The sequence below is a fragment of the Thermobia domestica genome, chromosome 16, assembly GCF_964235325.1.
Source record: "Thermobia domestica chromosome 16, izTheDome1.hap1.1, whole genome shotgun sequence".
Lineage (NCBI taxonomy): Eukaryota > Metazoa > Arthropoda > Insecta > Zygentoma > Lepismatidae > Thermobia > Thermobia domestica.
The window spans coordinates 150,165,017-150,181,012 of record NC_137469.1 but is presented as its reverse complement, the minus strand read 5'-3'; the positions used below and the strand labels follow the sequence as shown (position 1 = coordinate 150,181,012).

At 37.5% G+C, this 15,996-nt stretch overlaps 1 protein-coding gene across 5 annotated transcripts in view; it reads right to left on the bottom strand.

Moving 5' to 3' along the window:
* Positions 1-15,996, bottom strand: part of LOC145673470 (zinc-regulated GTPase metalloprotein activator 1-like) — a 999,800-nt gene that overhangs the window by 972,302 nt on the left and 11,502 nt on the right. For 2 of the 5 annotated variants that reach the window (XM_081743193.1, XM_081743194.1), the window contains exon 1: positions 10,864-10,959. The exons of the other annotated variants lie outside the window; for them this stretch is intronic. In XM_081743193.1, the coding sequence (XP_081599319.1) occupies positions 10,864-10,944 (81 nt within the window). In that variant the 5' untranslated portion in view covers positions 10,945-10,959. Of the gene's footprint in view, positions 1-10,863; positions 10,960-15,996 lie in introns of those variants that run through there. 5 annotated transcript variants of the gene reach the window in all.

The window sequence follows — 15,996 nt, the reverse complement described above, 5'->3', positions numbered from 1 at the left end:
CTACCACTGAGCCACCGTGCCTCCCAACCAAATGAAATTATATACATTAATGGGTTACTTCAAAAAAGTGGGGGGCAACTGCCCCCCTAATCGCTGCCCATGCCCACCAGAGCCGGTGACCTAGTCTGATTCAGAGACGACGAAACATCGTGAAACAGATGAGGAGTAGGTGTGAGACTGCTAATCTAATTCTAAGACACTTACTATGAAAATGTTTGAGGAAATATGCAACGTTTTGTACATGGAACTGCCTGTAAAAGCCTGATAGATTTTGACAGGCATTATACAGGCGCCTGTTTCGGCGAAAACACGTAAAGAAAATTTTACAGGCACATTGTCTTCAGGTGATATGCATACCGAAAAAGTATTAAACTTCTGTTGGAAATTTTGCACGGAAACACGCGTTGTACAGAGCCTGCACATTAAAATGAGAACATGCAATGTACACGTAGTGATTCATGTAAGTAAATGGAGGGAATATGTGCATGTAAAGTACCATGAACAGATTGTTGATAACATTCGCAATACAGTAAGAATGAACAGTACAAGGAAGGTGCCTGTTTATGAACATGTAATATACATGTGTGACATTCGCATTACATGTAAATACCATCTACAGGAGATGGACAAAAAATCTAAAAACGCTTCATACAGGACACGTAAGTTTGGCCCTCCACTGTACAACACGTGTTGCGGTTGCCGATCGTTTTTTGTTTTCAATGTGTCATGTGGACCTTCCTCTTCCGTCAGCAGTAACCAGTCACCTGTGAGTGTCGTGGTGTGAAAGTGGTGCGGTAAAATGGGCGACCAATGATCGTTGGTGCCCGTCTGGTTGGAGCTCCAGTGGCAACAGTGGCGAACATTGTGGGGGTATCGAAAGGCACTGTCCAATGTCACGAGGGCATACACAATTCATGAGCAAACGACGTCTGTAAAGCAAAATAGTGGTCGAAAGACAATCCTGTCAGATAGGAACCGGAGGGCATTAAAACGGATTGTAGCAGCTAAAAAGAAGACAACTGCAATGCAAAATTACGTCTGAACTCAATTCCGGCCTACAGAACCCGGTTTCATCGAAAACAGTGCGACAGGAACTTCATAAAATGAAAATTCATGGCAGGGCCGCTATCGCCAAGCCCCTGGTCACAGCAGTAAATGCGAAGAGGCGTATCCAGTGGTGCAAGGACCCCAAGGTGTGGACTCATGAGCAGTGGAAACACGTAATGTGGTCCGATGAATCAACCTTCACCTTGTTTCCAACAATCGGTCGTGTTTACGTATGGAGAACATAGTCGCAGGCCTATGATACAGACTCTGCTCCAAACTGTAAAGCATGGGGGTGGTTCTGTTACAGTATGGGCAGTGATATCGTGGTTTTCTGCAGGTCCCATCATACTCCTGCATGGAATGATGAATGCAAAAGCGTATGAGGCTATTTTTGGTGGACCAGGTTCTACCCATGGCCCAAATATGATGGTGATGGCATCTACCAAGATGATTTGACACCCTGTCACGCTGCAAAAACGGTGAGATCATGGTTTGAGGAGCATGACCAGGAGCTATCACACCTCCCCTGGGTCCCACAATCACCAGATCTGAACATCATTGAACCATTGTGGTCTGAGTTAGAAAGGCGTGGTCGGTCTCATTACTCTCCACCAGCGTCCCTTACGGAACTGGAGCATGTTTTGGAGGAACAATGGTACACATTTCACACACCACGATTCAGGAGCAGTATACGTCCATTCCACATCGGATCCAAGCTGTTTTGGACGCAAAAAGAAGCCCCACACCATACTAGGTATGATTTTCATACTTTTGCAAACGTTTTAGATTTTTTTGTGCAACCCCTGTATTAGCGTATAGCATGGAAAACGCATGATGTATGTTCATGTTATTTTACATTTTAAATTTTCGCGTACATGCAAAATGTGTAACTCCCCTACGTGCAGTGTACAGGTAATGTAAAGGTCAACGGGAACGTGCAATGCTCATGATTGCCAATAAATGGATTAAACAGATACGTGTGGTGAACAAGGTGGATTGAAGCTAAACATTCACTTTATAGGCATAAGAGACATGCAATATTAAAGCACAAGTCTCCAATTCGACATTTGCTATGCAAGATCCTCACACATGTATAATATATGGAATTACAACTGAACATATTGCCTGTATTATCTCCGTGTACATGCGAAGTGTGAACCCACCTATATGCAATGTACAGGCAGTGTGCAGATAAACGGAGAATGCAATGATCATGATTGCCAATAAATGGGTTAAACAGGTTGATGGGAGTGAATCATTAATGTTACAGGTGTAGAAAACATGCAATATTCAGGCACCAAGTCTCCAGTTCGTCATGCACATATGCAAAGCCCTGACACATGTATAGTACATTGGAATAGAATTGGACACATTGTCTCTAACATGCAAAGTGTGAACTCACCTACATGCAGCGGACCGCGGTGGCTCAGTGGTAGAGCGTTCACCTCTGGTGCTTAGGGTCCCGGGTTCGATCCCAGCCCCCGCCAAGTGAACTTTGTGGTGGACAAACACCGTGTGCGTGGGTTTTCTCGGGATCCTCCCGTTTCCTCCCACTTTCTTCATTCCACCATTTCATTCATTACTCATCACCTTTAGCCTAACCGGCATAACCGTGGGACGTAAAACTCAAAGATTTCATTTCACTTTTCACCTACATGCAGTGTACAGGCAATGTACAGATATATGGGAAGATGCAATGATCATGACTGCCAATAAATGGATTAAACAGATATGTGTAGTGAGTAAATAGCTTAAACAGGTAAATGCGATGCACAAGGTTGATTAGAGTGATTCACGTTACAGGCGTAGGGAACATGCAATATCCAGACATCAAGTCTCCACTTTGGCATGCACATATGCAAGGTGCTGACATATATATACAGAGGCGTGCGCAGACCCTTGGATTAGATGGATCAAATAGTAGTATTACTTCTTAAGTAGTAGTATTACTTCCAAAAAGAAATTGTATTTTGCACGATATTCAAAAATGTTAGAGGACGGAGCCTACATTCTAGTAATCGGATTTGAATTTTACACATTTTATTTCTATATTTTTATTTGAAGTACAGTATCACGCATGACACACTTTTCGTCACTGGTAAGTACTCGATGGGAGTTGGGTATAACCAGGGGTGGATCCAGGGGGGAGATCACTTCCCAGAGAAAACTTTCTTATTTTCTATATATATATAAAACTCATCCCAGAGTTTGGAGCTCTTAAAAGTATCTCTGAGTAGCAACATTATAACCCACCGCCCCCCAGAAGTCCGTAATGGATCCGCCCCTGTATATAACTCATGGTTATCCATATTTTACTACATGTGTCTAATTGTATTAAATTTAGTACGACAATTTACTTTTCAGACTAAGACAGTTTACTCTTCTATCAACTGAATACAATCAAAAATTTCAAACAAGGAACACAATGGGATCAAACCTATTGTGTCTCTCTTAAATCTTGTCAAACTCAGCTATTCTGTGTTAGTAAATTTTAAAAATATTTCCAAATACATTTTTCTTCTACATTGTCTTCTTTACAACAACAACAACAACAACAACAATCTTAGATACTTTACTTTTAATGTCTTTGTAAGTTTTGGTAAGAGAACTTCTTTCTTGTTTTGTTGCTCTTTCTAAATCTTCAGAAATCTATTTCAATTGTTAACTTGTACCTCAAGTGAGTTGCAGTAATATTGCTGACAGTCTTTTTAAAAACATTTGTTTAAATTACACACACACCTCAGCATCTCCATCATTAGGCAACGGGTTAAAAGAAAAGTAGACTTTTTCATTTCAAGAAGTACACGAGCTCATAAAGCTAGATCTGCGTCATCCTAATATAAAGCTTGTAAGTAGACCTAACCATTATTGGTCCGTAATATTCCTTAATGACAGAAATGACTTAGCCAAAGTGAATGTCGATTCTGGAATTTTCAATACACGATCCTCTAACATTTTTGAATATCGTGCAAAATTCTATTTCTTTTTGGAGAGTGGTGCAATAGTTTGTATTAAGTTGGTGTGAACATTATATCTGTCAGTCACAAACTCTGTAGACGTCCAGCAAACAGGCTACGATCTAGACAGGAGGCAGTATACCTTGCTGAACAGAATCTTATGGAAGTGCACCATGGCGAACACATAATTAAGAGCGATTTTTCTTTACGAATTCAAACTGGGATATTCCGCATAAGCCGCAAAAGCCATGAAGAACATGAATCACTATATATTACACATTTGGGCCAAGGAAAAGAAATTAACGCAAGAATACAAGGCATTTTCTTTATTTTTCTCGGAACGAATGTTACAAAGAAGTGTTGATAACGAAATGAATAAAACAAATATATATATATATATATATATATATATATATATATAGATATATACAGTGGCGGATCCAGGATATGATCAAGGAGGGGCTAAACCACAGTTTGCCGTTTTATCCAGTCTAAAGCAGGATTGAAGCCCACTTTATCCAGTGTATATCTGAGCGTATAGCCCCTATAGCCCCCCTTGGATCCGCCACTATATATATATAGTTTCTAGATATTTGTAGATTTGTAGTTAACCTATAAATTATATTTCGTGCTACTTTATTCACATTAAATTACAATTTTGTCCAATACGGAAAGGAAATCCATGGTTTATGGGTTTATGTAGTCCCAGTTCCTTAAATGTCTGGCCACTGTTCACCTGAATTGCTGCCTGAAGATCTTCATTTTGTACATGTGTTGGTCTTCCGGCACATGGTGCATCGTCGAGTGTTTCGTCACCGTTCTTAAACTTGTTAAACCACCGCTGCACTGTCTGCGTAATCACGACAGTCTCACCAAACGCCTGGCAAATCTTCCGCCCCTCTGCAGCGCAGTTTGACCCCAGTTTGAACTCGTACAGAATACGCGCCCTTATGACTTACTACCAATAGTTATTTTGGTTATTTTAATATGGTGCATCTGCCTATGAAACTCATTTTCTATTACAACTGTTTGAGGTCTTTTTAACAACCCATGTATTTCAATTTGAAAATCGTTAGTTTTTCCCAGAATGATGGTCTAGCCACGAGGAATACACTATCTCCGATACTGTCCAATATTGTTTTAAATCAAACAGAAATGTCTATTTTAAAACAGGATACATTAAAGTATCTTAGATATTGGGTGATATCAATAAAAATAAGTAACTACTCCTGAGAAGTTCTGCTCGAGAATCGGAGTAACTACACCTGGAGTAATCTCCTCCCTTAATTTCGTATCAATAAAACAAGCCACTACTCAGGTCTAGTCTGCTCCAGATTTATGAACGTTTACTCGCGCTTCCTCTGCACGTAGCACTGAGTCGTATCAATAAAAGAAGTGATTACTCATTTCTCCCATTCATCGCGCAGTCATTTCGTTGTTTTTAACCTATGGCGTAGTATCTTAAAAGCCATGAAACGGGCAAGTAGCAACGATAGCTTCAATCAAAGTGCATTTGTGGATATTGTAAAAGTTTCCAGTGGTACTTTCAAAGTCACAGCTACCAGAAAGTAAACGAAGGAAAGCCGAAACTTTGAAGGTAATTACAGTGAAATGCAACGAAATATCAAATACATCTACGACTGAGATACAAATTCAAAAGAGAATCTTTAATATTCGACCGAGAATAAAACAAAAATAAAAAAGAAGAAAAAAAAATTAAAAAAAAACGGGAAAGAAGAAAGTAATACTGAAACCATGGGAATGAACCTATTTGAGCTGATGGATGTTGATTGGAATCCAGCAATATCAAGATTAACACGACAAGCGCATATCACGTGTTGTCCAAGGTCTTTGTAGATTGTTTGGCTTTAAGAACGAAATCAGACACTTGGCTCCTTTGTTTTCTTTTTTAAAAAGTCCAGCCACCCACGTCATAAATCACGTCCATCTGATTGCGTTTTCCACACCATACGTGTCCCCTTTCGCCTTGACATAAACAAAATACATTATCATGTATACACCCTTTCTATCAATGTTGAGTTGAGTTGATTATTAGTTTAACGTCCTTTTCAGTAGCGTGCCTATATGAGACAGAACCCACTGATTAACGTGGAATCCAAACCACATGAGCTCCTGCCGGGAATCGAACGCGGGTCTCCTATGCTAAAGGCAGGTACGCTAACCGCTTAGCCACGAAATAGCTCTTCCTATTAACGTATTACTCTCCAAAATACTAGGTTTCTTTAATGCCACTTGTGTATAGTCAAGTGCTCCGATAGCACCCGGAAATGTATATTGTTCTTGCCACTCTGCCTTTGCTGTTTGTATATTACGCACACTTCCGGAAACAATCCATTTTCAGGTAGTCATAGACAGTACTTTGAGCCACACCAGAATCCCCTGACATTCCGACCTGGAATCCCGGATCTCTCACGTAACGCAAGAAAACCAAGGGCACCGATTTCTCTGTAAATTTGGGGGGAGGGCATTCAGATGCAGAAGGTATATATATCAGGATTTTAAGACAAATTGCACTCTAATTATGCCAAATATTGTATATTCATAAATACAATAGGGGGCCCACATGAGCTTTGGGGAGCCCGGGCTCTCACAGGATCGGCGCCCTTGAAGAAAACCCGCATCTTTTCATCATTACGTAGTCCATCACCCCGAATTTCGGTTGATTCTCCTTATAAAATGTGCTTATCACTACATTTTCTTTCATAAACTTATAACGCTTTTTGTAATCTCCATTTCCAACATTTCTATGCAGTTTATAAGTTTTTCTACGTAGTAAAACAATCATATACTCTGCCATATTTTGCACGGAGTCACCTATTTAGCTTGCTCCACAAATTTGGAGAAGTTACTAGCATCACAGAGGAGTCTTTGATTTTTATTGATATCAAACGCGGAGTAGTTACTCGGCTCGAGAATAGAGGTGTGGTTACTTCAAAAGGGCGGGGCTTCTCCGAGGTCAGCCGAGACGACTAATGCTCAGTTCTCTTTTTATTGATACCAATGCGAGTAACTACTTCAAAATTGGGCGTAATGAGTAACTTCTCCGTTTTATTGATATCACCCATTATCGTTATGCCGATGACAATTTATTACTCGTACGTGATGAAAATATTCTTTCACAATAATTTGAACAGTTCAATAATCAGCATCCTGTCTGAAGTTAACCCTCAAGCGTGAATCTGATAACTGTCTTCCTTTCTTAGATTTACTGATTATTCAATTACCTAATAAATTTATAACAGACGTATATCGAAAACCCATTGCAGGCACTAACTACATACATTAACAGTGAACCCATCCACCACTGTACAAGGCCAACATTTCGAAGAATTCCTTTCATAGAGCATTACTAATTTGTGATCGTCCAAGTGAAGAAATACAGGTTTTATATCAAATAAGACAAAAGAACGGTTACAAGTTGCATATCTTACAAAAATGGTTTAATCAAACAAGTAGATCGGGGCAAGTCTCTAAACCAGTTATTCCGAAAGAAACAAAAACTTAAAGAAGAAATCCTTACTTTCCACAATTATCTAAAAGAATTCAAAGTATTCTTGCAAAGCATAACATATCTGCTTCCAGTATCCTCCAAAAAGTTTAGAAAAGCATCTCACAGGCTTTAAAAGTTATTTTGTTGATCCACTAAATTGGTCAGGTATATATCGGGCTCAGTGTGAATGTGACGCTTCATATATATATACCAAACCAAGCGTAATATTAACACCCAAAATTTTGAACACATTAGACAATCAGAATAGTCACAAGAAGAGAGTAGGCTATGTCGGGATTGTCACTTCACCTAAAACAACATACACACAATATAAAACAGGTTAATGTGAAAGATTCAGGAAAAACAAGAAAACAACGGGAGATTACAGAATCATTTCTTATTAATAAATATAAACCGGCTTCAAATCTGGATTCTAGCACCACTGACAACATCTGGCTACCTACCGTTGATGTATATTTTGAATCTCACAATACTGCCGTAGCATAGACACCGCGCTTCTCTTAACTCAGTTCATCCTTTCTTTCGTCCATTGTGCTTTGTGTTATGTTTAGTATTCATCTCTCGCGTTATATTTATTTGGTGATATGTATTCCTTTTTCCATACCATAATTCTCTCATCCATTTTTATTCTTTCTACCTTACAACTCGAGACGGAACTAGCTCGTTTTTCCGATACGTTTGGAGAATATTTGGTTTTCCTACTGGAGGATACATTAGTAAGTAACTAATTTTTGTTCATTTGAATCATCCTCTCATGCGCCTACAAAATTTAATTTTAAATTTTACCTTACTTTGCCAAATAATGATAAAATTTGGTAGAGATCTTGACAAGGTGGATTGATTTAAACCAAAGTGATTTAAATCGATTTTTTTTTAAATCCATGATTTAAATCAAATTTATTTTGCTAAAACAAACACACACACACACACACAAAAAGCGATATTCCTAACAATTCTGGGACACTAATCGAATGTAAATCTGAAACTAGATCTTAATCCGTATGATGATAGAATCTTAATAATGTTATTTTAAACAAAGTATACAGTTTTTATTTGTTTATTTTTTATTATTGTTTTACAAAATCACAGTTAATAGGACAAAAACTTTGACAATATACTGACTTAATCATTTCATATTATACAGGGAACTTGAAAAGAACGACTGAATCCATTTAACATTCAATATTCAATTTTGAGTTCAGAATTGTACATATCATGCTAATACATATCATACAATTTCTACCGTAACTGAAACGTTGACAACGGGCTAAACCGCTTCAAATGAATTTTTGAGCATAGTTAGTACACACCTCAAACTGGATTTTTATCATGTCGCTTTGATTAAAATGTATATCTTAAGAGGGTAGAGGAAGATAAATTTACGCCAAAAATAGTGGGCCTCAAGTTAGGAAAATGAAACTTTATATATAAATTCATTATCCGCTTCTAAAGTGAGAAGGAAGAAATTTCTACAATTGTTTTCCTTCCATATTCAAATCAATGTCTGTCCCATCATCATAGGAAAATGGCTCAACCGTTTGAAATGAAATTTTGAACATAGTTAGCACTTAGATCGAGCCAAGTTTTATCCTATCACTTTCATTAAAATGTGTATTTTAAAGGAGGTGGAACAGGGGATTTAAAATGTAATCCAAAAATAGAGTATTCCTATCAGCCCATCGTGTTCTGAAAATGAAACTTCGTATATAACTTTATTTTAAATACAGGGTTCCTACTGATTTGGAGAAACCCTGGATTCCCTGACTTCTCCCTGACCTTTGGCAGAAAATTCCTTGACTTTCATCGCAGGTTTCGGATGACGTAGACATATAAGTAAGGAATAAATAACGTGAATATTTATATATGAGAACATTTATTTTATAGAGATAAGCAATAATCAATTAGTCCTACGTACATTCCACTTACCACCCATAAAAATCTGAACAACGTTCCATACTGTGATCATTAATAGTTGGCTAAGCTGAAATTGCTGTGCAATTAATGTTATAAAGATTATATTTTATAAAATTTCCCTCACTATCCCTGATTTCCAGTCCTTTTCCCTGAGTTTCCCTAACCTGCACCATTTTCCCTGACTTTTCTGACCAGTAGGATCCCTGAAATAAGTGGTCACGTGCCCCAGCGTTTTAGAAATTCCACTTCTAAGGGAAAGGCAATATTATATATATATATATATATATATATATATATATATATATATACAGGGTGTAACATAAATGCATGACGAGCTGATTGCGGACATCCAAATAACTAAAAACGTTCCTATAAACATGGGTCCGACACAGCTTCATTTCCGAGAGTCGGAGTCGGGGTCCGAGAGTCAATGAGGAGTCGGGGTCCCAACATCATAGGCGGCTAGCAATCGTCTTTTCCCTTCTCTTCTGTGAGGGCGATGTTTTCCGGTGACTCCCTCTTTTTGGGAGGACGTCGAGGGTATCTTCTAAATACTTTGAAGGTTCCAAAGAATTGTAACGAATTGGATATCTTTTACGAGTTGGATATCTTCTTCCTCATATTAAATTTGTCTTTCGATAATTAAGTTAAACAAAATAGGATGAGCTCGCACACGGAGATCTTGCGCGAAAGACTTTTGGAGGCAGAAAGATTAATCTTACAAATCGTTGGTCTTATTTGTAGCTTCGTATGGCGTTGTTCGAGCGATGAAGCGTCCATTGATTTCCTGGCGGTGAGAACGGTCTCTTCAATGCATTTCTTTCTTAGGTTTGCAGTTTCGTTAAATTTTTTTCAATCTTCTTCTCTGTCTGCATGTCTGTTTCCCGGCTAATGTTGAAGGCCGATTTAATGAAGTAAGAAAAGTAATCGTTTCTATGCAATGAAAATTAATTTGGAATAGTTGAGTTAGTTTTTCTCCGATTATTTCCTTTTACTCGTTCTTATTTATTTTTGCTTTCTTTCTATGAATTACAAATTAGACGAGTTTTACGATATTGTGGTTAGTTTCTGAGTTTCTCATTATTCTAATCATAAACCCGATCCATTCTGTCTACGACTTTAATCCGACAATCCATAAAAGGTTGAAGGAAAACATATTGTGAAAATTCGACCATAAGAGATGTTCACTTAAATCTTCAACGACCATTTCTCATTTTTCTTGGATATGTGTACTCCCAAATAGTTGTAATGTTAATAAAAGACACAATTAGAATTTTCTTTACTGTTATCTGAGTTTCAACACAGGTACCTGGCGAGACACACTTAATCCCTCCCATAGCATGAAAAGTGCTTCTGCCATCAACAGTTCGCACATTATGTAACCAATATCAAAAACATGCTGGAGAAACCCACCTGAATGAATATCTGGAGAGCCGGCATAATGAGCGATGTTAGGTAGATTGTAGCTTCATGGTAAAATGCCCACATTTCCATTGATGACAGTATGTTCATGAAGTGTTTGAGTCGTATAATCGAAGGCTTGTCTGTAATATAACAGAAACGATCTAGGTCTTACGGCAGATACAAGAGCGTGATTCATAACAATGCACTTCTTTTCAACTATCTGGAATTCACTTGAAGGTTTCTTTCTGTATCTCCCCTTATGTTAGAAGTCGCAATTAAAACTTCTTTTTCGTTCGGCTTCAGGGTCAACAACTCTATTCTTTCTTATACCATTGGTCCACAAATTTATGAACATTGTTTTATTGACACAATGTATCTTTCTTCCAGAATCATTTGAGATTGTTATTCTTTCTTAACATTGTGCTCTTTAATAGTACTCTTTGCCCGTAACTCTTCATGCGCATCGTCTTTTCTTTGTACACTAGCTTCACGGATACAAAGTACACCTTTAAAAAAAAAACCTACAGTGCTTTTGTTTAGTTCATTTCCACAAATTAAACAAATAAAATAAAAGTTATTCAATTTTTTATGTTAATGTTGCTAAGATAGCGCGGAACAATATGAAATTATTACACTCTTGTCAATGTAACACATTATATTGAGTTAAGTTTCATTAAACAAAACTAAATTCAGGATTAAAATTAGGAACATTACTTTCTACTTGCTGTTACTAATTGCGGTTAGTGATATTCGAAAAAAGAAATACTAATATTGCCATATATATATATATATATATATATATATATATATATATATATATATATATATACATGATGATGTCTTACCTAACTCTGCGACCGGAAATATTTTCCAAATGACAAAAAGTGTAACAAATCCAGTTGAGCAGGAATGTTACTATGTCAGGAGCCGATCAAACTTGGAAAATGCAATAACAGACGGAGGAAATATTTGCGATATGGAGCACCGTTTTTAAAATGGTCCCCAAAAACGTATCTTGTTTCTAGCGAACAGAAAACTAAAGGTACAATTAGTGGTAATGAACGTGGTTTATCTTTCCGAAACCTCATTCCTTCTGAAGTTACTGAAATTTTAAAAGATGGCAGCGATGACACTGTTCTGACAGTATGCAAGTCTGTAGTACTTTGCTCAGAGCAAGGATTTGTGGCAAGTGGCCACGGTGTTTTTAAAGGTGTCGTTATGGAAAATTTAATTAGAAATGAAATGAAATCTTTAAGTTTTACGTCCCACGGTTATGCCGGTTAGGCTAAAGGAGACGGTGATAATGAGAGATGAATGAAATGGTGGAATGAAGAGTGGGAGGAAACGGGAGAACCCCGAGAAAACCCACGAGCGCGGTGTTTGTCCACCACAAAGTTCACTTGGCGGGGGCTGGGATCGAACCCGGGACCCCAAGCACCAGAGGTGAACGCTCTACCACTGAGCCACCGCGCCCCCCGGAAAATTTAATTAGGAAGAGCGTGGGTACAGTAAATTCAATTATTTCTTTTGTTTTAAGGTGAAGGTCTACAAGTGTATCGCGGGATATTCGTTGAGAAATAGGGAGAATTTAAGGTTGGAAATGTATTGGATAGGATAATTAAAAACGTGTTTCATTCAACCAAAAGAATTGTTTTCCTTTGTGTTTGAAACAGAAACTCTTGGAGCTGTAATGGAGTAACAGGAGTAAGTAATATGGATTAATTGGCACTTCTGTTAACATTTTGTTAAAATGAATGTGTGGTAACTTATTCTCCAGCTAACTGATTAAGGGAAATGGTGGGGGGATTGTAAACTGTGAACACTATCCTTCCAGGGTGCTAATAAGCATTATTTAATGTGCATCCGGAGCCTAAGGTAATTATGCATTGGGTTCTATCTTACCATAGACATCCCTTTCTAATTAGGTTCGTGGCTGGTGGCTTCGTAGCCATGCACGTTAAGGCGTGCTACTGCTCCCAGTCATGCATAGTTTGGTGGTTCGAATTCGCTACTCTTTTCGTTTTATTTTTTAAACATTACTCTTTCCCTACCGATGAAACGCTCCCACTTCGCCCTGGCTTGAAACTAAGTAGATATAATATTTGCTTGTAATGATCACCTAGCACAGGTTGGTGCGATTTTCGTACTGTAGACACGACTGCACAGGAGCTCTATTTTCTACAGCGGAACTATACCAACTCCGATGCTAATACAAACTTAAACCAAATCTCTGCTGACAAATGCCACAGAAAACATAATAAATAATTAAAATAAGGAAAGTCTTACCCTGTTTGAAGTACATGCGATGAGGTTCAATTAAACATTTTCAGTGTGCAATCACCAGGGTGCTTGGAATTTTCGCTAGCCCTTAACTATCTAATTTGTTGTTGTTGTTATTGTCCACAATAAAACCCAAAAAAGTACACCTGCGAAAATATTCTTCGAAACATCTGCATTATTGCTGTTGTAGAGGTCTCCACAATTTGATAGTTTTTTAATGTCTGTGGTACTATAGCATACTTAGTTTACAACACTAAATAACAAGTGTGGTATTATAAGTTTTCCTTTAACACGTGGATTTGAAATGTGTAATAACATGACATAGTGTCATTTGAAAAAAAATGTAATTTTATGTTTGGACGTAAAGCTGTACAAGGCAACGATATCTCAGTGGTAGAGCATTCGCCTGTGGGTGTGTGGGGTCCTTGGGTCGATCCCATTTCGCACGAAGTGAACTTCGTAGTGGACAAACATCGTGTGCGTGTTTTTTCGTGATTCTTCCGTTTCCTCCGCTTTACTCATTCCACCAATCCACTCATTTCTTATCATCACCGTCTGTTTTAGCCTAACCGTCATAATCGTTGAACGTAAAACTGAAAGACTATTCCACCTAATATTTGTAAAGCTGTAAGCCTACTTCTCATATAGTCTCGCTGCTGAAAGGAACGCAAAAACTCAAAATCAAATCAAGTCAAGCAAGACTATTAATCTGATTGTACTGTAAAGTATGTCAATGTCCCTCGGTCGATATTTGCATGGTACAAAATTTCAGCGTTCTGCTTCTATTAGTTTAAAAATTACAAGATAAACAACGAAGATAAAGAGTCAGTTCTACACATATGGTGTATATATAATACATTTCCCTTTAGCCAAACTTCCGCGTTAGTTGAATCGCTATATAAAACAAAACATATATATATATACTTACTCTTAAAAAACACGACTTCTATTTTGAAGCACCTTCAATGAACATGTTATTTGTTTTAGTCTAGCAGTTATTTACCAAAGAGTAAGTTCAAGGTTATGATGCACTACCTGTGCTCACGCACTGACATATCCCTGATCCCTGTCTATTTTTAACACACGCACTGCGTTGTAGTGTAAAGGCCAATTCCGATTTGTGTACAAATATATACCGTCAAATGGGGTGAATAGAAACACATTTTTGGCTATATGAGTATATAAGTTTGGTGACGTTAAAGATTTCGCGTATCAAAGTATTCCAAAAAACCGGTCTTAATATGCTAATGAAGTTCAGTAAACGTCATATTAATTTATCAACCCCACTTTTCTTCACCTTGATTTTTCTTAATGTTTTTATTCACCCCATGGGTAGGGGTGAATAGAAACAATGACTTTATTTTCATTGTTGTTCCTTTTATACTATTGGAAAGGTAAAAAGAAACAGTGTGTTTGTTGAAACGAATTATTTATTTGATATCTGCAAGATATAAGTTCAATAAGACCAACATTTTCTAAGTTACAAACTTATAAAACAATACAACGTACAAAGTAGGTACAAACGACCATACAGTTTTGATGATATTTGAAAAAAAGACTTAACCACTGAAATTACTAGGGAAACTTATCATATACTTAAAGCGTGCTGACCAACTCCTAATAGGACCCAACAGTTTCTTCACAATATCCTCATGTAGTAAGAACAATTCTTCAAAAGTTTCTGAAAATTTCATTGTTTTTGGTGCTCTTATAAAACACTCCCATATATCCACCATGTTCACAATTTCGCACTTGGGTAGTGAATAGCCTCACCGAGTATTTTAGCTTCCCATAAACCTTTACCACAGCAAAATCACCAGCTTTGGAAAACCATCATCTAGTTCCTGATCGTCTGGAATGTTGTCTTCTGGAGTGTTTCCTTTATCCTCTTCCGACAATACACGGGTTAAACTTAAATCTTTGTCACCATCGTGAAGAGAATAATAGTCGAAGCTCTCTGATGACGAGTGTTCTACATGCATCAACTTTCTTGTTCGTGAGAGATCCGTTCGTTCCGTTGCTGTCGGAGTAAGAGAGCCCAGTTTGAGTTTCGTTGTGATTTGATGAAAGTATCATTTTCAGAAAACAAACCAAAATTCTTACCAGAAACAACATCTATTCGTACTCTCTTCTTCCGTGTTTAATTTTTTTCATTTTCTCGCATGCTCTTGAGAAGACCCATAAGGGAACGGTCTACAGTCTGAGATGTCTCTTGCTGTTCTGTTTCTTCTCGTTCAGTGTCTCTTGTTGGCAGCATCCTCAGTACTTGGTCTCGAGAAAGGGGGAAAATTCCACACTTTTCAAATCCAGCCCTTATATTTACCTCCTTCAGTTTGTCTTTTTTTTTTTTTTTTTTTTTTTTTTTTAAGACGACGGAAATTTGTTCTTAGAGATGGTTGATTCATTCCTATCAGGTCCTTTTTTCGCTCCTCAAAAATTTTCCACTCCTCAAGAAGTGTTTCTATTCACACCATTAATTAAAAATCATAACAATAACCCAGCAAAGTTAAATTTTGATTACAAATAATTTACAAAAGGAAAACTTTTACTATGAACCTCATTAAATGAAACAACAAACTACAAAACAGGCATATGTTCAAACGCAACAAATATGAAAATGTCATACTTACCAAGAAAGTTTGCGGAGCGCCAAAATACCGTGTAGGATTTCAGTAACATATTAACGCTGCTGCCATCTACCTCAGTGTTCCCAACTCACTAAAACATTTTGTCTCTGCTGTGAACACTTTAGCCATATAAGATTATGTTAAGAAATTTCAGTTTTGTTGATTAATTTATCGTCCAGATAAATCCAAAACTAATCTGGGAGTGTTTGTTTCTATTCACCCCCATGTTTCTATT